At 34.9% G+C, this 23,254-nt stretch overlaps 2 protein-coding genes and 1 long non-coding RNA gene across 4 annotated transcripts in view; 1 reads left to right on the forward strand and 2 right to left on the reverse strand.

Annotated features, from left to right (window-relative positions):
• Positions 1–1,278: 1,278 nt before the first annotated feature.
• Positions 1,279–20,774, reverse strand: LOC129801842 (inositol polyphosphate 5-phosphatase K). Its single transcript, XM_055847207.1, has 8 exons — positions 20,591–20,774; positions 20,420–20,515; positions 16,287–16,409; positions 11,980–12,381; positions 7,143–7,373; positions 6,914–7,067; positions 6,442–6,579; positions 1,279–1,835 (listed from the first exon to the last, which is right to left on the reverse strand). Exons 2-8 carry the CDS (start codon positions 20,443–20,445, stop codon positions 1,584–1,586), a joined length of 1,326 nt encoding a protein of 441 aa, XP_055703182.1. The 5' UTR covers positions 20,446–20,515; positions 20,591–20,774; the 3' UTR covers positions 1,279–1,583.
• Positions 20,775–20,814: 40 nt separating this feature from the next.
• Positions 20,815–23,254, forward strand: part of LOC129801858 (uncharacterized) — a 53,424-nt gene continuing 50,984 nt past the window's right edge. For both annotated transcript variants that reach the window (XR_008751737.1, XR_008751738.1), the window contains exon 1: positions 20,815–20,983. This is a non-coding gene — a long non-coding RNA (uncharacterized LOC129801858). The remainder of the gene's footprint in view (positions 20,984–23,254) is intronic.
• Positions 20,909–22,788, reverse strand: LOC129801843 (probable lysine-specific demethylase 4A). Its single transcript, XM_055847208.1, has 3 exons — positions 22,555–22,788; positions 21,925–22,488; positions 20,909–21,839 (listed from the first exon to the last, which is right to left on the reverse strand). The coding sequence occupies exons 1-3, from the start codon at positions 22,672–22,674 to the stop codon at positions 21,210–21,212; spliced, it is 1,314 nt and encodes a 437-aa protein (XP_055703183.1). The 5' UTR covers positions 22,675–22,788; the 3' UTR covers positions 20,909–21,209.

Here is a 23,254-nt window from a genome sequence, read left to right on the forward strand (position 1 = left end):
GAGGGAATTGGAGAGTTGGGAAGAAAACTCGCTCAGCTCGCTCTCTTCCACCACGGACCTTCGAGGAGAAAACATCTCCGTCTGTGGACTCCTCCACCATCAGCACCAGCCACCATGTGAGCCACCCAAACTCCAGCCGATACTCCAGAGCCGCCTGGACATCCTCCGGACCTTAGAAGCCTCCCCGAATCCCATGCACCCAACCACCGATGGAGTGCCCTCACCGGAGGGCACAGGGGAGCGTGGGACATAGTCCCTGCCCCCGACGGAAGGACCATGGAAGGAAGGAAGGATTGGGAATAGGGAGAGGAAATGAGAGACAGGAACGTAAGGATGTAATTGGACTTGGAAGAAGGGAAAAATAAATGATTTTCGTATCAAGTTTCGGTACTCCAAGTACTCGAGGATTCGCTCATTCCCTGGCCTTTCCGGGAGCCTTTTAAGGCTTTTCTCACTACATCTCGTTCGTAGAGATGATGCTCCTTTGTTTCTCCAGGCATTTATACAACCTGGTTGTCATAAAATCTAAAACTTACGAAAATTCGAGAAAAAAAACACGTGTCCAAAATATGCAGTATCACCTTACTGGTGAATCTCTGACAAATTGCTCATTTTTCACAAGGCAAATCTCACTTCAGGTCAATTCAATAAGTCACTTTAAATGTAAATCAACACAATATTCAATAAATGTTTTATAATATCACTTAAATAATATCATATTTCTCGTAAACAATTGCTCGCACTGAATTTTCAACAAAGCAATTTTAACTTAAAGTGTTAATGTTGTCTTGCTCCCATATTTGTCATATAATATTGTCATATTCCTACAGAATTCCCCTACAAGGTAAAGTCTTATTAAAAAAGACAAAACCGTCTCCACAAAAGGAATTATTTCTGTGTGAAGGAATAAAGGGTAGAGAGAAACGGACTGATTTTTTTTTATAGATTATTATGGCCTGCGACATGCGACATTTTGAAATTTAGAAATAATCCATTTGAAGAGGATCAGTGCTCAATTCTCGTCATGTTTTCATTCATTGACTTAAATGCAAAGGAAGGGTCTGAACCTAGATATCCTAAACCCGTGACCCCAATAGGGATAAGCGGTTGAAAATGATGATGATGATATTCAATTAATTATTTCAGTTAATATAGGGATCAAATCAGTTGGAGATCATGAGTAGGCTGTAGGCAAGAGACGGTGTTCCATCTCTCCTCAAATTACTATATGTAGAATGGCAGGACCAATATCCTTCAACAGCTTTCTAAGTAAAACACTTTGTTTGCAACATAAAAATAATGTTTCTTTATATAGTCTCAAAACGAGGCCCATTTCATCTCATAGAAAATAAAATTTACAAAAAAAATCTAATACACAAAAAAATGTACAACAAAAGTGGAAGCGTCTGTTGGCACTCTCCTACCTTTTTGGAAGGCTCTTCTTTTTCAAAGAGGAAAGTGCTTGCAGAAAAAGCTCTGAATGGTGAATGCTGCCGCTTTCTAATTGACTCAACGGACAAAAGAACAATCCTACTAAATTCGTGGTTGGTGTTGTGACTCTCAGGGACTACACCTTAGCTAAGCTAGTCAACAGAGTTGTAACTGGGACTTGGAGCACGATGTTCAACACGGAAGGGTTCACTCATGCCTGCCAGACCCGTAATACCCCGAGTTCCTGTGCTCTGGAAGTACACGAGTACGTAGGTTTGCATTGGATCTTCAGGGAGGTAGAGTGTGTCCGGGAATGTGAGCGAGAAAGTACGACGTTGTTCTTCCTCCTTGCAGCGACTTGTGTACTCGTACGCCAAGTACTCCTCCATGCTTCCAAAGTCGGACTATTTGAAAGACATACGAAAAATTTAATAAGTTAATACATTTATTTTTGGTGAATTTACCGAGTTAAATAGACCGATTGTTTTGCTATCAAGAAATTTTAAATTATGATTAAGCCAGGAGACCGAGGAGCCTACTTATCATAACAGATGTGAGTTACGTTCCCGTTTTACGTTTAAATATTTCTGATTACCAAAATGACTAACGATCCTTTTCAGGGTATTTCCTATAGCTTAGGAAATTTCTCGAAATCTCGAATACTCTATGAAACTGTTGGTAAATGCTTACAAATTTTCACGCATTTTTTTCCAAATTTGCCTACAGGGGAGTCCGGGGCAGTTAGATAATGGAGTGTTACGGTTTTTCCTAGAAAGGATATTGAGCAAACCGAACAAACTAATGCCCTAGACACACTTACGGACTTAAGCCGAGAGACGACTTAGTGGAAAATGACAGAAATGTAGTTTTACCATTATTTCTAATATTATTACGCTAAGCCGTCTCTCGGCTAATCCTCAGGTCTGTCAAGGCCCTAAGGGTAGGGAAGCTGGGGCAGTTTCACACATTACTTTCGAAAATACACATTTTTGTGATCATGAGTGATCTAGGAATTGCGCTACATATTTTTAGATATCCAGTACCCAACTAAGGGAGTTTAATTTTATTTGAATATGGTTATGTTCGTTTCGCAACTGAATCTTGAAAAAAAAGTTTAACTGTGTGAAACTGCCCCATCCTCTCTAATGAACTCATGCCCTATTCATTGAAATATTTATCAGTCGGATTCAAACAAATTTTTTACAAATTATAGATAAAGAAATATTTAATTTGCTGACTAATTCTGCCCCGGTCTTCCGTAATGGCCTCTACACACTAGGAGTAATTACTTTAAAAACTGCTTTTTTTTAAAGAAAACTTCCCCTATCTTTGTAGACAGAAACGTCAAAATTTTTTTAAAAGGCAATTTTTGACGAAAATTGCTTCTCTTTCTTCTAATGTGTAGACACTATAAGTCAAAATTTACAACAATTTAGAATTAAATTTCTGAAATAATTGCAAATATGTTATTTAAATCAATCTAGGATTTGGATGAACTGAATGAGAGAAAGCTGATATATGGGTGAAATATAGACAAAAAGATCCTCTAAGATTTTGCCTCAAAACTTGATCTTATCGGTTGCTCTGTAGCCAAGATAATTCAATTTATTTGTTTTGGAACTTTTTTTTGGATATAACATAACACAAAATTGTTTTTTTTTTGACTGGCGCTCATATAGCGCTGGTCCTACGAAGTCCAAATATTCTAGATTCTGAACTTTGTGAAACCTTTCATTTGAGCCTTCACTCGTCAAATTCGGTCAAATAGAACCGGAAATAAATATGCCATTTTGAATTTTGTGAAGTTTAACTCCTCATATCTCCAGTTTGTAATCACACCGAACACACGCCACTTTTTGGAAAGTTCAGAGACTACAACAGCCTAAAATTTGATCAAAATTGAGGAGCTCAGAGCAAAAAAACGCTATTTTAACAGGGAAATGCATACGACTTAGTTTTTTTTTTGCTCCGAGTGCCTCAATTGTAGTAGGAAGGGGGGCGGTCAATGCACCAAGTTGCAATTTCACCTTCCGAAAACCGGAAAAGTGTGTTTTTGATGCGTGCCTTGACACATGGTAACTGTTAGAGGCTTAATTCTAGCACTTAAGGATGGTCTTCTCCAATCCTATCTTTCGTGTACGATCAGTAAAGGCCGCCCTTACGAACAACAGAGTGGTACTCATCCCCGGTAGCCGGCAGCCCCAAAGTCACCTACCTACAGTAGCGTACCTAAGGGGGTGCGGAAGGGGCGGGCCACCCAGGGCGCGAGCCTCCAGGGGCGCTGATGTTCCTTTTTTCTTTAGACAACTGAACCCTGACCCTTTAGTCTTGCCATGTTGAAGTAAAAAAAGATTTTAATAAAATAGACTTGCGAGTCTTTCTATGGAGTGCCCCTCTAGTTCTTACAATGCCTTTTGTCCTTATAATCTACCAAAATTTGTGTTAACACTTTTAATTTCCTCAGAGACTTTCTTAGGGCGCTTCTCTATTTCTTAAAATGCGTTTTGTCTATAATTTTTCAAAATTTCGCGTTGAAATTAAAAAAAAAACTTTAAATTTTTTCAAAAACTTTCTGGACGCTCTCTGGTTCTTAAATTGCATTTTGTTCTTATAATCTACCAAAAAACTTTTAATTTCCTCATGAAACATTCTAGGGCGCTCCTCTAGTTCTTAAAATGCATTTTGCCCTTTATCTATCAAAATGTAGCGTTGAAGTAAAGAAAAAGCTTTTTTAATTCCCTCACTTTCTGGAGCATCCAATTGTTTTAAAGGCTTGTTTTGGCGCCCATAAAGCACTCAAAATGCATTTCGCTCTTATATTTTTGCATGGTTTTATGTTGAAGTAAAAAGGGACACTTTAAATTCCTTCAGGTGCTTTTTGGGGGCGCCTAATTTCTTGCAGTGTTCTTGGCGCTCCTAAAACGCATTTTGTCCTTATATTTTTTTCAAAATTTCGAGTTCAAATAAAAAAAAAATACTTTAAAATATTAAATTAAAATTGTTCTGAAAATACGCACAGCTCTAGCATAAGATGGTTTAGATTGTGCATAAAACTCGTACTTCTCAGATATTGCGCATAAAATCTGCATAGATCAAACATAAAACGGCTTATATTGTGCTGAAAACGCGCACACTGCACAGCTGTTGAACATAAAACCATTAAGATTAAGGAAACTGTTAAAACTTTACTCTATTTTAACTATTTTATTCTTGAACTGTGCTCGGCTGTACCGGTTTTGACGAGCACCATCTGTTTTAAGAAGTCTAACCGCTGTGCATGCTTTCAGCATTAACCATTTCATGCTTGAGCTGTGCATGTGCATGTTCTAAAAACAATATTAATCAAAATACCATTCTTCAAAATTTTGATTTTTCACTGTTGATCAAAATTGAGCACTACGTTCCTTGAAAAGGGGAGCTTCCACTTTTGCGTATAACTTTTATTAAAAATAATTAAAATTTCATTGCATTTTCAAAATTAAATGAAACCTGTTAAAGTCAAAATAAAAAGTTAAATTTCTCAAGTAAATGATACTGATATACAGTAAAATAATTAAAATTTTTAAGAATGGGGTTTTGCAGAAAAACTATTTTCACATTTTCTCAAAAAAAGGTTAAAAAACTATTACGAAAAAAACTTGAACATATAATTTAAAATCGAGTAAATAGTTTTAAACAGAACAAAATTACTTTTCAAATAAAAAAAAAGCAAGAAAAAAAATCTTAATCTGTTCCCGAAATAGACCACTTTAAGATTTTCATTAAAACTCACAAGTGAGGAATGAATGAATGAGACGCTAACTTTAATACCTTTTATCTGGGCTAGGAATTTGCTTTTGGCAAAATGGAAAAAAAATTGTATGTTACTGAATGGATACAAAGATGAATAACTTTGGACAATACGTAAAGGTTTTAAGTTGAAGACGGGAACTAATAATATAGGTTAAATATGCGTTTTTGATGACGCTTCTACCCCCCCCCCCTGCTCGAACAATTTTTACCGTGGTAAGGGCGCCTTCACGTACAACCGCGCCCCCCGCATAAGTGTCTAGATACGCCACTGCCTACCTAGTAGGGCGTTTCAACTAGGAAAAAATTTTTTTGGCACTATTCTGAGGGTGCTCTACATGATGAAACAAGAAAGTTTTTCTTCTACGTCCATATGATCAGACGCTGTTTAGAGATGGCTGAACGACCCTCTCTGTAGAACAAATTTCTGATTTTACCGGATTTTACACTACAGAGAGGGTCGTTCAGCCACCTCTAAACAGCGTCTGATCATATGGTCGTAGAAGAAAAACTTTCTTGTCTCATCATGTAGAGCACCCTCAGAATAGTGCCAAAAAAATTTTTTCCTAGTTGAAACGCCCTACTACCTAGTCTATCTAGTTTATTTAAAAATGTTTTGCTAGAATCCCCTATAATTTATAGATTAATAAATTTAAAAAATTGGCTAGATTTTAACCTTTTTAAATATTTTTTTAACACCCGTTGTTATGTTTTTTTTCTTAAATATATATTGAAGTTATCATTCTCAAACTCAAACTCTGTGAGCAGTGAACCTCACTGCATATAGTTCAAATTGTAATAGCTTTAACGCCAGAAAATTTCAAAAGCCCATATTTGAATAAAAATCGGAACATTTGCAAACCAGAACGAAAGTTCTTACATTCCCGCTGTGTTCTTAATATATCGGATTAGTAGTAACGCTAAAGTCGACTCAGTCAGAACAGTATTAGGTAAAGCGAGCCATCAATAACTTAATATAAGAATAGAAGCTCATATAATAAATTCGAAATGTGTGACTCTATGAATTGCAACTTTTGTTAGTAAAATTAGCCCGTTCAATTCACAAAGTTCTCAAGGTTTAATATCTATCCAATATCTCAGAATATTTTCATAAAATTATCTCATCTGTGAATCACATCAATTCTAAATTAGAAATCACATCTCAATGATGCAATCGGAAGAAATTCTATAAATAGGATTTTCTCATATTATAGAACTTACATTAAATACACCAATCCAGTCACTTCCAGCATCATCCAGTCCCTCTGGGAGGGTGTACTTGACCGTGTACTCTTCACCAATGGTCCAAATGTCAATTGGAGCAAATTCCACCATCTTCTCGGAGGGATCACTGAAAATCTGCCCATCAATTGCATCAAAATTGTTAAATATATCCGAATCAGGATCAATTCTAGGAGTCTCTGCTGGCTTCTTTATAACCTTCTCGCGTGGGTGTCATGTCAAATTGGTATTCATGCAGTGTTACAATTTCATGCAAAATTATGTGTTATGAGTGTGTTAAAAATAATTTAATCAGAAAGTTAACTAATAAGAAAAAGCAATAGGATTTACTAATGGGTAGACTATGCAGCATTTCTTTTTAAATCTGTGTTATGTCCGAGAAGTCAAGCTTAGTAGTACAAGGAATTAGCAATTAATTTCTTTTAATAGAAAAAAAAATGAAAATTCTCACCTTTATGTTAAACTCACTGGTAACAGGCTTATGATCGCTAATGGAGAAAGCTGGGTGACTTTTATAGGAATTCTGCTTTGCAATAAGTTTTACATTATTGTACTTGCGATCCGATACACGATACAGAATCCGATCGCACCAAGCTGGACGGCGCCTAAACAAATTTATTTAGTATTGATTAGCTGGAATATACTTATAATATTTAACAGAAAAATAATCAAACACCTACTTCATGTCATATTCTTGAGTTCCTGGCTCAAACTTAAAGGTTGGCGGAAATGCCGGAAGGCGCTCATTGAGTTCACTAAAGGCCCTTTTTTGGCTCATAACGAGTAACAATTGATCCTTCTGGATTAATTCTTTAAGATTGTCTCTTTTAACTTCAGCCCGAATGTCCTCAGGACTTGTGGTGGCTTCACCAGTGAGTCGGAAGTTGAGGTCACCGAACCAGAACACGTAGCTAGAGAATTCAATAACCGTATAAATTAGTTTTTAGGGTTTTTAGTTTTCGTTTTAATCATTTATTGATATAAATCATAATGTATGTCGAATTATAAACTTGACTTTTGAATAAATTACTTAAATTTATTAGAAGATTCGGCGTAGGCAGTTTTACTGCCGAATTAATTAATCCAAATGTCCTTGGGATTTTGAACAAAATAGAAGCATTTAATAATCTTCAATGTCAAGGACGTTTTTATTTCATAAATTTCACTATAAGAGTTTCTAAATTTAGGTTTTTGTGTGATTTTCTTTGGATTTGAAATGAATTTGTAAATGATTCTTACAATCTTTCCAGTTATTTAGGAATATGGATATTTAAGATTTAAGGGGATGAATATTCTGAAGGATCAGCCTGAGTCTATTTTAGCATTTTGCTTTACATCGTAAAAAGCAAATAATTAATAAATTTCTATATTTTGAATTGAATTTTTTGAATTGAATTTTATTATCATCTCTGTTTTTCCCACCCCCCATGCGGCCATCGCCGTCTTAGTGTCGATTCTAGGGGAAAGGCTCATAATTTTGTCCAGTTTCTTATTTTGGACACTTTAAGGATAAAATTGGACACTAAAAATAAATTGATTAAAATGATGGATTTTTATTCCAATATTTGATGAATAATGAATTCTATCTAAATATTTGTTCTTTTTGGAAGATTTTAACACTAAATACGTTAAATTTTGAATATGATTTGAGTTGAAATTTGTTGAAAATTCAGTGTTAGTAATTTCTTACAAGAAATATGACAGAACTTCGTGGCTTACTTCAGTTTTAGCTGTGGTGAAGTACTAACAATGTTTCTTCGCTTTTCTTGAGTGATATTATTGAATATTGTGTTGATTCACGTTAGTGGTGATTTGTACATTTGACCTGGGTATGAATTCTGAGATTCGTGAGTTACTCACATGAGAAATTCACGGCTCTGAAATCGCCTTTAGTAAGCATTTTGTGAAACTTTCGTAAAAACTATACCATGCTTCCTTGGCTGCTGTAAGAGTTTTACATAATACTTTACATAAAAACTTAACAAAACTCCCACAAAAGACGATTTAAAGCCGTGATTTTCTCACGTAAAAAACTCACGCATCTCAGAATTCATACCCTGAAGTGAGATTTGACTTGTGAATTAGATTTTTCACGTGAAAAATGGGAAATTTTCTAAGACATTCACCAGTGAGGTGATACTCGTTATTTTGGACAGGTGTTTTTCTCACGAAATTTCGTGAAGTTTTAGCTTTTGTAAGGAATAGGTTGGACAAATGCAAGGAGAAGGAAAGGAGCATCATCTCTAGGAAAGAAATGTAGCGAGAAATGCCTTGAAAGGCTCCCGGAAAGGCCAGGGAATGAGCGAATCTGCACGTACTTGGAATACCGAAGTCAACTCACTTTAATGAATGATATGGAAAGTTTCTGGGCTTCTTGTGACATTCTACGTTTCCCTTACATGAACAGGAAGAAGACTTGGTAAGATTGGTTCATAAAATGAAGAACAATGGGCATCCTGTTGAGGCGGATTAGCTGTCCAAATTTACAGCCAAGTTGTCCAAATTAATAACCAAGTTGTCCAAAATAAGAGCCAAGTTGACCTCTACATATCAATTCATTTTTAAACGTACTAAGAGTAATTTTAGTAAAAATGAGACGATAAATAGCTTGCCAAGTTTCTAAACAACCCTTCGGAAAAGAGAGTAACAAAAAAAAATGAATTAGTATTGAAAATATCGCACTTCAAACTTGGAACATCGATGCTTATAAGCAGGCTGGACAAAATTATGAGCCTTTACCCTATTGAAGTAAATCACTAAAAACTTCTAAAACTACATACCGTTGTTGCGGGTGACTTTGCACTCTGCTGTTCGTGTGACTTTCATTAATTCTAGCACTTATTGATAGTCTTCGCCGATCCGGTCTACCATGTCAAAGTATATAGGGATATGTTATGTACCAAGTAAGGTACAATGATCCAAAAAAAGGATTCTTGTAGTTTCAGTAATAGTCAATGAAATGCAAATTATAGGTAATTTGGCTAAAAACGGATCCGTAAAAAAGTTATCTGAAGGTGCAGTTCCAAAATCGATTTCAGAGTAGTAAATTGCCCAAATCTATTCTAAATTTATCTGGCTAAAATAATCCACTTCGATTTTGTTCATTATTTTTATTAAAATTTTTTTTCACTATTCTTTCTAAGAACGCATGATTTATGTTATAAAATTGCATGGTCTTTCTAAAGCTTTATTATAGAAATATTTGACTAAAAATTATTCAATTTTTTGGGAACTTAAGATAAAATGACCGAGATCTACAAGATGGTATGGTCGCCATATTGATTTGACGTTTTCGTCCGCCATTTTGAATAACTGTCAAAAAAAAATCTCATCCGATTGAGCTGAAATTTTAGTATGTTCTAGCTGATGTCAAGGCCTTTTCAGAACATATATAAAATCCGACCTAGGTCAAGCGATTGTCTAAATACAGGGGCTTCAAGTTCAAAATTTTAACACTTTCATGAATACAAAACTACGGGGAGCTTCTTTTATCGAAACCATCACAAAAAAGATAGCGCTATCGTTAGACGATAAGATCTAGCATACAAACAAAAAGAAAAAAAAATTGTTTATAACAGCATATTATTTTCGTACTTGAAACACTATTTTTGCAAAGATGAAAAAAAAATAAATAAATAAATGCATTTTTCGTTTTTTTTTTAATTTTGTAAGAGTAAATAAATTTATAAAATAAACACCTCAACCAATTTTAATGGTTACTGAGGCATTTCGTTTAGCTTTTAAAATTCAGGATTAGAAAATAAAGATCGCACAAATATGAATATTTCAAAATTTGAAACTATGAGCCTCTGTATCTAAGTAAATGCTTGACATAGACTGGAACACATATCGTCAGTTAAATCAGCATTTGTCGTAACTTCATTTTTGCGATTTTGGGATATATACATATTTAGAATCGGCGTAATTTTGTTTATTAAACTCACTTGAGAAAAAGAAACATTTATAAGTCCATTAAAAATTATTTTAAACAAAAATTATCGTAAGTGCCCTTAATAATTAAAAATTTATCAGAATTTGTCGTAACTTCCATTTTTGGGGAAGTTACGACAAATTTTCATACAAAATTTTCTCTAATCAGCATTTGCCGTAACTTCTTTTGCTCACTTGCGTGGCTTTTAATTTGCTGCAAAAATGTAATATTTCTCATTAAAACGTTCACAAACTCTTCCAAATATCCAAAGACAGTGCGAATAATGCAACATTAAATCATTTTAATTCGATATTTGTGAGAAAAAAGTGAGGAAAAATCTCTGCCCATCTGTCATTATTTCAAAACAAAACAAGCGACACGGCGCACAAAATTTATTAAATAAAACTTATGAAATAAAAGCTTTTAGTGGCAAGGACCACAGTTTAATTAACTAATTTAGTGAAATAAAGGCACTCATTATCACTAGAGTAATTAAAATTGATATAATGTGTTTTTGAAAATTGTCGTAACTTCCAAGATCTCGATACATTGGAAGTTACGGCTTTATAAACGATGCAAGTTACGGTAAAATGTTACTGTGTTTCTTCTCACATATATCTCAATATCTCAGCTTTTAAATCATTTTATAAAGATTTTCTCAAGTTAACTTACAGTTTATTAGTGCCACTTTTATTATTTTGACTCAAAAGTATCGCATTCGGGGCTCATTTTTAAGAAAAATAATGCTGAACTTAAAATTTCGTCTCCTGAAAAGTTGTCAAAAGGAAGTTACGACAAATGCTGATTTAACTGACGATATGAGTTCTGAAAAGGTCTTGACATCAGCTACAACATACTAAAATTTCAACCCAATCGGACCAGTTTTAGGTTTTGACAGTTATTCAAAATGGTAGACAGAAACGTCAAACCAAGATGGCGACCACCTCAACTCATGGATCTCGTGCATCTTACCCTTAGATGTGAAGATCTTCATTGTCATTTATTATCAGAAATTGTTCATTTTTTAATATTTATTAAAAAGTGCAAAGTCACCCGCACCTTATCCCAAGTGCAAGCCTTTTTTCTTGATTTTTTTTAATATAGTAAAATTTTATAAAATTAATGCTAGTGGCACAAAATCCATTCATTAACAACTGAATACAAATAATTTTACCCATTCACCCCCCTCCCTTCACTCTAACCATGCATTTTGACAGGGTAAAGTTGAAAAACAGCGAAAAAACGTGCAAAGTCACCCGCAACGACGGTACATAAATCATGTCAAAAAATCCATTTTGACGAAAATTTTTCAAAATATGTAGAAGCCATAATGCATCCAAAAAAACCTAACTTAATAAAATACTTTATAGCAATATTTTGTAAACTTTCTATGCCTTTCCAATTTTTGACTTTGTCTTGAACACCAAACCCACAAATATAAACCACTTATAAAGTGCGAATTTCCTCATTTTACAACTTCATAGCATAATATTTTTTGTTCCTAATTACATTTTCTTTATCTAATCTATTTTTTTTTAAATTGAATTGCGTAAATATCATAAGTACGAATTTCTTAAGATACTTACTCATGGTTGAAGATATTTTCACGCGCTTTGACGTGGTACTTGTGCTCCTGCACAATTTTATTGTAATCCTCCACGCGTTCGTCCAGCATATGGTCATGTGCTGCTAGATGAGAATTCAGGAATACCGCAGTGCATCCGTAGATGTTCATTCGGATGCTCACAGCACCTTTATTGCCCCAAATACCCCCAAGGCCCGTCCTTGTGTATTCAGCTTCGATTTCCCTGAGATGCAGAAGGTGCTTCTTCCGCGTGAAGATCATCAACAGTAAGCCCTGCATCTGCTCTGTCTTCACCACCACAAAGTTCCGTTCGCGCAGCAATTCTTTGAATTTTAACGTCCATGGATCTTCCTTGAATAGCCCAATAACCTGATTCTGCACCTGAGCATTCACCTCTTGCAACCTGTGTCCAAATGGGGGAGAAAGTCATTGTGGTTGTTGTGCAAGCACGTGTGTGGATGGCGCAAGAGTGGCGGAGCATGCAATGTGTTCTCTCTCTCTGCTCCAAAAGCCATCTAAAGCACCAAAGAGTTGGACCATTGTCTACGCTTACGCACTCATTGTAGCATCAACAATGGCGTATAGTCTATCACGTCTACGTTAAAAATAAATAAATTTGTGGAAAAGTATTTTCTAAAGTAAATAAATAACTATTATTACAAATATTCGCTTAATTTTTTCTTGTAAAAAAATAATTTTCAAGATTCAATTATTTCTTTTTGTTAATATATGTTTAAATTAAGAATTTGGGTTTATTATTATTATTTTATTTAGGATCTGCGCATTTGCTATATTGCTCTAAATTCATTATATTTTACATTTTCTATTTAGTAGGGGAGACTGGGGCAAAAAGTCACAAATTGATAATTTGAAAATTCAATGTCTTCCAAGATAAAAGAGATAGCGGCTTAAATTTTTTTTCCATAGATGGCCTCTATAGACCTTCTTCAAAGTCGTAAGTTTCTTAGAATTCGAACAAGGAATTCAGAAAATAAAAAAAAAATATTGAAATTTTTAGCCCTATTTTTCAAATGTTTTCCTTACAGCAGATATCAATTTTCACCTACTTATTTTCCAAAATTTATGCACTGGTAAATATTTCCTAAATTATTTGGATTCTTTGAATGCGAAACCATTATCTATTTTAGAATTTTACAAAGATTCTTTTCTCGAGAAATGCTTTTATTAAAAATGACCACTTGGGGTAAAAAGTAACAAAAGGTAAGGAACAAAAAGTAACAAAGACCGAAGCAATTTCTGATGTCTCGCGGCGAGAAGAAACGTCATTTCCATGTCTAGCCGCGTTTTGTTTGCATTGGTCAAACGATTAGCAGTCTCTTGTGTGTTTTTTTTTCTAAAATAGCTTGAAAAGCACTTTTCTCAGTTAGAAAAAACTGTGTTTTAAAAAGGTGTAGAGGAATAAATTTCCTAAGAAAATGTCACCTAGCTTCTTTTTTTTTAATTTGCGAAAGCCCGTAATAAAGCAAATCAAAATGTTGCGATAGGGTGGAATCACCACTTCTCGCCAGTGCCCCACTTTTCGCCACTTAAATTGAAATCGCTATTTTTCGCGATTTATGAAATAAATGAGCAGCAAAGTTATTTGTATTTTTATTGCAGCTACGTATAGAGTCGAAAATAGTAATTATTCGTTTTGAATTTACGATTTTTAGCATTTTTTCAGAGCAATATTTTAAACAAGTGCATCGAATCCAATATTTCTTACTCAATATACTAAGTGTCATCAAATTTTCATCAAGCAGAATGTACCTTATTGTATAAATAATTTGTCTATTGAATATTTAATTACACTTGTGGAATAGATAAAATTACTATTTAGTTACTTAATATTTCATTTTATATTATATTTATATAAAAATGAGGCATGGCGAAAAGTGGTAATATTTTAGAATGATTTTACCACCAGTCGCCATCTCTTTTCAATAGGCGACGCTAACTTCACTTCGTAGATTTTCAGTTGTCAAATCTGGATTGTTTACTTTATGTAATAGTCCAATAGTTTGATTTCTCAAATAAAAGCGAAGAAAAATCATTTAAAGTGAGTTATAATAGGGTGATCATGAAGAAAAAGAAATACTGAATGTATTCTTTGAGTTTGAACGTTTCCAAGTGGGTGGCGAGAAGTGGTTATAGAACTGGCGAAAAGTGGTAAAAAGTGGCGACGAAGTGGTTATTTTTGCATTGTTAATAAAAATCAGTTTTTTAAGTAGTGCAGGGTTAAATTGGAGGACTATTGTTTTCACGAATCTGCAGCCAATACATTTAAGTAAGCTTCTGTCAAATTTGAGTTATCTTGTAATAAGGGTTCAAAAGTTAAAATAAAATTAATTCCCGTTTTTCCTAAACATGGCGATAAGTAGTTACTCCACATATCCTATACCTGGTACTATTTGCCCCAGCACTTTTTGACAATGGTCTCAAAATTACCTTTTAGAAAACAACTCGATAAATGTGTTTTCTTACAGAAAAATAGGAAAATGACTTTCCTATAAAACTGTAGTAATTAGAAATTTCTAGGGCGCTAGGGTAGCTTGTAAAAAAATAAAATATCCGTTTTGTGACTTTTAGCCCCAGTCTCCCCAATCCTTTTTCTCGCATTTATTTCGTACTTCTTCACGCTATTTAAAATTTTTCCCGTATTTTTTTGTTATCTTACATTTCGATTAATTTTTTTATTATAGAAGATATTCTTCATGAAATTCTTTATTATTATTATTTTTTAATGCTTTGTTAATATCGCCAATATTTTTGTGTGCTTATTAATTCTGCGCGTTTTTAATGTGTTAAATTTTAATGTCTACCTACAAGAATACTATGTGTTAAATTTCATTTTCTCTGATTTTATCTTTAACTCAATTAAGGCCATTTTTTGTAGGCAAAATCTAATTTTTCATCAATTAGTAAATCAAATTATAATATTTAGATTAAAAAAATTGTGTGGACACTTGTGATGTCCAATATCTTTTATAATATAATATTTTTATGAGTTGAACCTTTTTAAATTTTATAATTCTTCAGAATTTAAATGAAGGGATAAGAAAAATAAGGAAAAAGATGACATTTTCATCTCTCTGTCATATTTTTCTTTTAACCAGGGTTGACATGATAACTTATTTTCGATTCTGATAAATTTAAACGATAGCTGTACTTTGTGTAACTAATATAGATATTTATCCAACATAAAAGGTATTACAACATATAGATATTTATCAACAATACATAAAAAGTCGACATTCACTTATCTCAGATTTAGATTTATCGATACTGTCGATTCGATTGTATCGAAAAGTTATCATTCCACCCCAGATTCTTTAACTGAGTATATACTTCATTGGGTATTTCAAAATAATATAGATCCGCAGAACATGAATCTGTTGGACATTTTAAAATTGCCTGAAATCTTTTCCCAACTAATAATAACAAATTCTCTGATATTGTATAAAACCGGAAAAGCGTTTGTATTGATTTCAGTTCGCCTTTTCTGCCTTTTGTGATTCATCAACGAGATTTTTCTATCGAAAAACAACTTTTAGGAAATTACTTACTAATTTTTCCGTTAAGATAAAGAAAATTCTGCGATAAAGTCTTTTAGATATAAATTTCCTAAAAAATGCAAAATATTTTTTTCATTTACGACAGCCCGCAATAAAACGAGTTTATGACCAACGCAGAATAACTTTTGTTTTGTAAACATGTTTCTGACATTTCAGTGAGAGTGAGTGAGATCTAAATCTAGTCATCTCGCTCACTCTCACAGGCAATTTCGAAAACATGCTTACAAAATAAGTTATTGTGCGTTAGGCATTAAAATGCCACAAATTACAAATTCATGAATCGATTCAAATCGGTTGAGTACCGGTAAACGGTAAATAATGCAAAAGTACTTTTGAGAGCATAGTCACGAGATCGAGCACTTTGCAAAGCCTGGGACGCTTTGCCACTCCTTTTTTTTTCTAGAGACCAAACAGATGAAACAGCGAAAGATAGCCAACCCCAGAACAAGATTTGAGATTCTCTGGGTGATACGACCCTTTGATTTTTTTTAAAGTAATTTTCCTAGAAATGCATTCCTGCTTGGGTACAAAATAGAAAATTATTGTGGTTTCACTGTAGACACAAGAATTCCTCTTTTCACCCAAATTATTCCACAAATGCACTCCGTTTGTTATTCCCAGGCGTTATGTAAGTAAACATTTGTGTGGATTGTTTACACTTCCTATTCCTATAAAGTTCTTTGCCTCTGACACCTCGATCATCCACCCACACGATTACTTCTTTGTCACTTACCCAATAACATAGAAGTCCGGTAGATCTGTATCATGTTCAGGATTGGTATTAAGGCCCAGAAGTGAATGAAGGGCAACTCCTTCTGGATATCTGGTGCTGACGTTCCATGTTACTATGTGGACACTGCAACGGAGAATGGAGTATCTCTTGGTGAATCTGTGGTGCGACTTCTTACGCATTTTCTTCAGCACCTTGTACACAATGACTGATCCACTGTGGAGTGCTGAAGAAGTTGTTTGTGGGCCACTATACAGACTTGAAAGTTTGGGGGGAGAATTTCGTAACGGAAAGAAGAAGAATCGGGAGCGGGAAAAGAAAAAGTGAATGCTTTTGAGCGCGAAAAGGTGGGGCAGAAAAGGTGTGCAATTGAAATATTGAGAAGTACCATCAAGTTCAGTGTCAGTGGCAACATTGAATTGCGAGAAGCGAGAAGTAAAAAATTATTATGGAGCGAAAACACTAATGCCTGTAAACAACATCACTCTCAGATTGACGATATTTATGTATTTTTTTGTTCAGGTATTTGTGAAGAGTTCCATGCTCGAGAAAAAAATCCCAGACATATTATGACGAAAGCTCGATTTTTCTTTTAATCTTTTAGCTGAGATTCTTTACAATCTCAGCTTTTGTAGTCCCAGGTGAAATCCGACCTCGTCAGATCGGGCCCAAATTTTGGATTTACACGTTTTGACACTCATAGATCACCGAATATCATATGCGCCAAAAATCGATTTTCGTGGACGTCCCGTTCGTCCGTCCGTCCGTCCGTCGTATAACCACTTCTGGAGAGAGAACGGAAAGAGATATCGACAAGCGGTTTTCGGCAAAGGTTAAATGTCGATGGGCGGCTAGAAGTTGATAATGTCAGACCCCCCCCCACCCCCTTCCGCCATTTTGGAACACCAACAAATGTTGTTTTCTCATTAACTCAGCCCTTATCCTTATGGCATGGATCAATCTCAAATTTTAGTATGTTACAGCTGGGCCTAAGAGCTTTCGATCGATACCAAATTTAAGGTCCCCCGACCCCCCTGACTCGAGCTATAAGAGGTCAAATATTGAATTTTTGAATGGTCATATCTCCGCTTCTAATTAACGGATTTGGAAAAATTTTGGTGTTTTAGAAAGTTTTCGTCGAGTACTACAATACAACCCTTATGACACCTCAATTTCATCCGATTTAATCGAAGGTTCGATTAATCGAAAAATCGATTTTCGATCAATCGATCTCGAATATTTCGAAAACTAGACGATGCTTTTTCTTTAAATTTTAATATGTTATAGCTGAGGTCGAGACCTTTCCAACGGTGGGTCGTATTCCTCCTTCGATGTTCCCTGACCCGAACTACAGTAGAGTCTCGCTATAGTCCATATTTGGTTCCAGATTTGACACTTGGGTCGCACTATAATCCATGTCATTTTTTTTAAAATGGTCAACGATTTTTAGTATTGAAATTGCTCGACAGCTTTCCACTTTCTTTGCGATTATGGTACTTGTCCTCGCTCTCTTCATTATGGATCACAATTATCACAACTACTCAATAAAGTTTGCCAAAAATATTAAAATAATTATGACAACATTGCATGTCGCGTACTAAAAAACATAACCTAACTTAAAATCAGTGTTTTGGAATCAACGGACGATAAATTGTGGGCTATAGAGCGATGGCGTATAGCGGGACTCTACTGTTAATTAAATTAACCTGTTAATTAAATTTTAGTAGGGTAAATGTCCTAATTCAAAACCTTTTCCAGACGCTTTAACTTTGACAGAAGATTCAACACATTAAATTCATATTTTTTTCTGAAGAGAATTTTATAAATTTGCTCCTTGACTCTTCTAGAATGTTACTGTTTAGTAAAAAAATTCTTTAGATATAATTTGAAAACTTCTTAAATACAAGAAAAATACGCGAGTGTAAAATGCTTCTATTGGAAACAACTTAATCCAAATGGAGACAAGGAATGTTTCTAATTGGAGACAAACAGTGTAAGTGAAACCGCGACGAAAGGCTTCCCAAACCTTGTTGAGTTGCTCTTGAGTGTAGGATTTGTTCTTATTTCTGGTCTTTTCTCCTTTCCCATCTGAGACAATAAGAAAATCTCTCTTAAAAAAAATCGTATTTCCCGTGTTTCCTATTGAATCATTTGCAGACACTTCAGAAAAACACTTTTTGTTCACGAAACAAGTAATTATTTCATTTGAAAACCTCACGTACCGTTAACAATAAAGGTTAACACTTAATTTCTCATAATTTTGTCAGAAATATTACATAAATGTAAAAAAAAGGAATAAAGAACCATCATCCTATTGTGTTTTTCATTCGAAAACATTATTGATCGACGAAAAATTCGATAATGAAAAAATACACTTTTAATTATTCTGAGAAATTTATAAATTAAAATTTGTGAATATGAATGGATTTTCGCTTTATTTGGAGTAAAAAGTAACTAAATAATGAAACTGAGGTATAGAAAATATATAAATATAATAATTTAGTACTGTATTTATCATGGAAAAAATGATGTTTCCATTTGAAGTAACGAAGTTTCCATTTGGAGCAGGTTTTAAATTAGCTTAATTTACCCTATATGTTGTATCTGAGAGCAAGATCTTTCTAATAATGGGTCCCATCCGTCAATACCCCAACCCATTGTACCCCGACCCTTACTATATCTATATGGACCGGACTATATCTCTAATGTTTATTCACCGATTTCAATAAACTTTTTTTTTTCTTTTATTGGCCTTCCCCACTCAGACTATTTAAAATAGAAAATGACAAGTGATAAGCCCAGATAAGCTTATGGTAGCTGAGATTCTTTATAGGTGACCTAGAAATGCGTGCAAATTGGGGTGCTTGCAACTCGGAATGCGTGAATTGAATTTTGGGTGTAAAGAATCGTGTCGAGCCAATTTTATCCATTTCGACCACCGAGAACAGTTTATTCGACGCGATTCTTTACCCCCAAAATTCAATTCACGCATTCCGAATTGCAAACACCCTGAGTTGCACGCATTTCTAGGTCACCTGTAAAGAATCTCAGCTACCATAAGCTTATCTGGGCTTATCACTGGTTTCTTATTCATCGAAATCGAATGGTTCTATTGTTATTTTCAACACAATGAAGAAGAACGTACAAACTTCATGCATCAATTTGAATACATTTCCAAGATTCAGCGGAAAATTCAAAACAAACTCTTTATATCAAGGTCAATAGTTTTTTGCGAGAATGTACAATGATCCGATATGTATGTGGAGGAAGTAGATAGACCCATATTCTAAACTTGTTTTGGGTCCGAGACAAAAATTAACATTAACATCAAGCAAGAAATGGGGACAAAAAAGATTGTTCTGTGGATGATTAATTTAATAACTTTATCAAACTATCAACATAGTCAACCAAATTCTTACCCCTTGATATTCCTTGTTGAATAAATTAACTGATATTCTATTGATTTTCTCATTCCTTTGTTATCTCTAAATGCGAATTGAAGGCGCCACTTTGATAGGAATCACGGATTTTAAAGGGAAATCTCTTTGCAATGCAAAATTATTTGTGAATTAAATTATTAATCAGAGGAAAGTGTAAATTCTTGGGAGAACCAGGTCAAATGCTTGAATAATTATTAAGAATTCAAAAGAGTTATATGACAAATTCTAAGTTTGTTCTGAGAAAGAAAAAAATTAGCAGAATTTCAAAGGATAAAGGAATATCGATTTTTGGCGGGAAACTTAAATTTTTGTTCCGGAGATTCTTTGAGTGGCTTTTGTTATTATTAAAGGTCTTTTCAAAGACTTTCAGAAGGGTACACCGGTGATTTATGAGAAATGTTACAATGTCTTAGTGAGAAATGTTCCGGAGGATGCCCCTTAAGACACTCCCTCTGCCTTTATCGATTAGGAATCTCTACAAGTCACTCAACTGTCCGGAACTCCAGTGAGTGACTGGCAACAAAAATCACCTGGTTTGCCTTGGCGATGTGACGTAAGACAGAAAGGTGGGAAAGAGTGCCAAAAGACTAAAAGATAAGGTAAAATTCCACCTGAAAAATCTGTCGCAACGATAAAAATTGAGATTTGAAGAGGGAAAAGGTCACTAAATTTGTCCACTTTTTCTATCCCACTTACTTGATGTTCCAGGTGCTGTCGCTCATTTTTTCGCCAAGAATGTAACTCTGGTGACCAAGAAATACTGATTTTTGTAGTTTATTTGAGGAAAGAGTCCTGAAATTTGCACAAATATTGCTTGTTTCCCAGGCACTCTATGAATATACATCCAACATGATAATTGCGACTTACAGATAATGCCACACACAGTTCGATACTACACACGTTCGACAGCACTTCACAGCATCGCGATGACTAATTTATGAGATATTTCACAGTGAATTTCAGGGAGAAACATATAAGCAAAATTTTTCAACAAAATATGTTTAGCTCATCTGGGCTAACCTCAACGCACTGAGAATTTCATTTAATTTCTGCTAGGGGAACATAGTAGCCTACCTTTCGTCAAGTTGTTTAGAATTTTCAGTGGGAAAACAAAATTTACTTTTCAATGGTGGTGTGGTGAAATGGCGAACAAAAGGAGTGAAAAAAGTGAATAATTGCTATTAATGGTGATTGATAAATGTATTTATTAAAATAAGCACAAAACTTTAAAATAATTTACAATGAAATACTCTTCGCATGGTGAGTGAAAAGACCCTCTTTCAGTCTTGTCGATATAATTGCCACTACACATTTATTCTCTACGCGTCGGTCACTCAAAAACAGTGATAATCTCCTCACAACTTTTCTATTTCCTCGCAGTTCTCGCAGAGAATTGCCTTCAAAACATAAAATAATCACCCCTGGAGCATCTTGCCCAGGTGCACTGTCACATCCATATATATATGCACTTTTCAGAGAAGTTACACTAATCCTCCAAAATGATGAGCTTTGTGTGAAAACGCATTTTCTTCGTATTTTCCCGGACACCATTTGGCAGGAGATTTATCGCCTGACCACGGGGTTTGTCCAAATTCTCCCAACATCTCTTTATCTCCCTTTCTCTCTTGATCTCTTCATCTTCTTCTTCTGCATCATTCTCCACGATTTCCTCTACTGCCAATATCTCTTCCTCATTCTCTTGATTGGATGGTTCTTCAGATTCCTCCAGACACCTGTAGGCATTCAAGCTAGGCGGTGGGGCTGCACATATTTTATCTGGATCCTCAGGATGGCAACCAATGTCCATTCCATTGAGCCATTTTTCATATCTTTCGGGTTGGAAGCGCTTCACGAAAGTCTCCATGGAGATCTTAACCATGTCACTTCGGCAATAACATTGGGAAGCTCTTTTCCCATATTCCACCCATCTGGGTGAGGCAAAATTCGTAGACTCGGCGCAATTGAAACCGTGATTGAAGCCAGCATGATAGCCAAAGGGGAAGGTGACCATAAACTCTCCTGGTTCTTGGGTAATTTTGTTGAAGGGAATCTTGTTCTGACGTAGAACTTGAGGACTGATAAGAGTCATTTTGTGTCGTAGGAAAGCAGGGCAAGCCTGTAAATTTTTGTTTTTTAAGAACGTAAATCCAGTTCAGTAATCCTTAGCCAGCATTGATTGAAATTAAAAATTTTTTCCTTACCTTGTAGTTGTCGGCAAAGGTGGTATTGGCCAACTTTTCGAGCCTTCTACCGTATTTGGGTGGTATCGCATACCATGTTTTGGGTGCCCCAAAATGTAAATAATTAATTGAATAGAGATCCATGTCCTCTGTGTGCCAAGCGAATGATGTCTTCCACATGCCAAAGTACAGGTAAGCTGTATTAACACCCGATATTGAGATCCCATAGTCTTTGTTCACGTAGTCAAGTATCGTGCCTAGACTGTTGATGTTCCATTCTTTGACGTCCGGATCTGTAAGGGATCCACTGACATCTGCTCCATAAATTGGGGCAATATATGTGACATTCTTCCAGTATTTCCTCTCTAGATCAGCATAGTCAAAATACTTGGGCGTCATGTAGCGCTCTGACTCTGCCAATTGATGAAATTGCTTTACGGTCATTTGGCGTTTCTGAAGATTAAATTGCTGGTAGAGTCCCTGCATTCCCTTAACTTCCTGGGTGATAGGAGTGGGAATGGTAATATTAATGTCATCCAAGTTGTAGCCATCCTTTCTAGGTACCCATTCAGGGGGTGGTATTATCTAAAAAAAAAAACCAAAGAGTAATTGTATACAAAATTCAAGAAATCTAATAAAATAGGAACTCACCTTAGCCAAACCTGCTTTGTGAGCACCTTTTGACTCCATATATTCAATATATTTTGGGAAATCTTTGAATTCCTCCCAATTTGGCATAAACACCATTATCCGTGGCTCCATTCTCTGCATTTTTCACGTGGTTTTGTACTCTCGATCAGGGAGAAAATTGGAAAAATCTCGGGTCAAAACATTGAGGAAAATGTAAACACTTTGACAGAAAAAAATTGACACATTGACGTCACTCCCCCCCACCTTGAAAAAATACAATGTTTAGAACTTGACGAAAATCCTATATTTCGCGATATTTTATGTTTTCCTTAAATTTCTCATAATTAAAGGTTTAATTCTGAGATATTTAGTAGAATTGCAATATATAGCAAACCAATGAATATTTATTCTTGACTTTTGTTGGGAAATATCTTTAAATCTATGCGAATTTTCGACATTTTCGTGCATTCGATATATCGCATGGCATACGTGAGATATCGAAGACACATCCCTCCGATATTATTTTAAATTGTACTATGCGTTATCCAACTCACTTCAATCACTTGAGTAATTTCAGCTTGATTTTCTGCAGCCCAAAAATCAACATTTACTTGAATTTAAGCCATATATTTTAACCTTTTTTATGGTTTAACCCTTTAAAGACGATTGGACGATTGATAGAGAAAATAATTTTTCCTGGTTACCTAAATTAAATTTGTCT

Source organism: Phlebotomus papatasi, chromosome 2 (assembly GCF_024763615.1).
Source record: "Phlebotomus papatasi isolate M1 chromosome 2, Ppap_2.1, whole genome shotgun sequence".
Lineage (NCBI taxonomy): Eukaryota > Metazoa > Arthropoda > Insecta > Diptera > Psychodidae > Phlebotomus > Phlebotomus papatasi.

Excerpts from the sequence above, each read along its gene's own strand:
- LOC129801842 (XM_055847207.1), bottom strand. The coding sequence starts at position 20,445 with ATGAGCGACAGCACCTGGAACATCAA. Across the intron at positions 16,410-20,419 it reads GACAGCACCTGGAACATCAA|TGTCCACATAGTAACATGGA; the intron begins GTAAGTGGGATA and ends TCTCCGTTGCAG. Across the intron at positions 7,374-11,979 it reads GAAAATATCTTCAACCATGA|CTACGTGTTCTGGTTCGGTG; the intron begins GTAAGTATCTTA and ends TGAATTCTCTAG.
- LOC129801843 (XM_055847208.1), bottom strand. The coding sequence starts at position 22,674 with ATGCAGAGAATGGAGCCACGGATAATGGTGTTTATGCCAAATTGGGAG. Across the intron at positions 22,489-22,554 it reads ACAAAGCAGGTTTGGCTAAG|ATAATACCACCCCCTGAATG; the intron begins GTGAGTTCCTAT and ends TTTTTTTTTTAG. Across the intron at positions 21,840-21,924 it reads CCTTTGCCGACAACTACAAG|GCTTGCCCTGCTTTCCTACG; the intron begins GTAAGGAAAAAA and ends AAAAATTTACAG.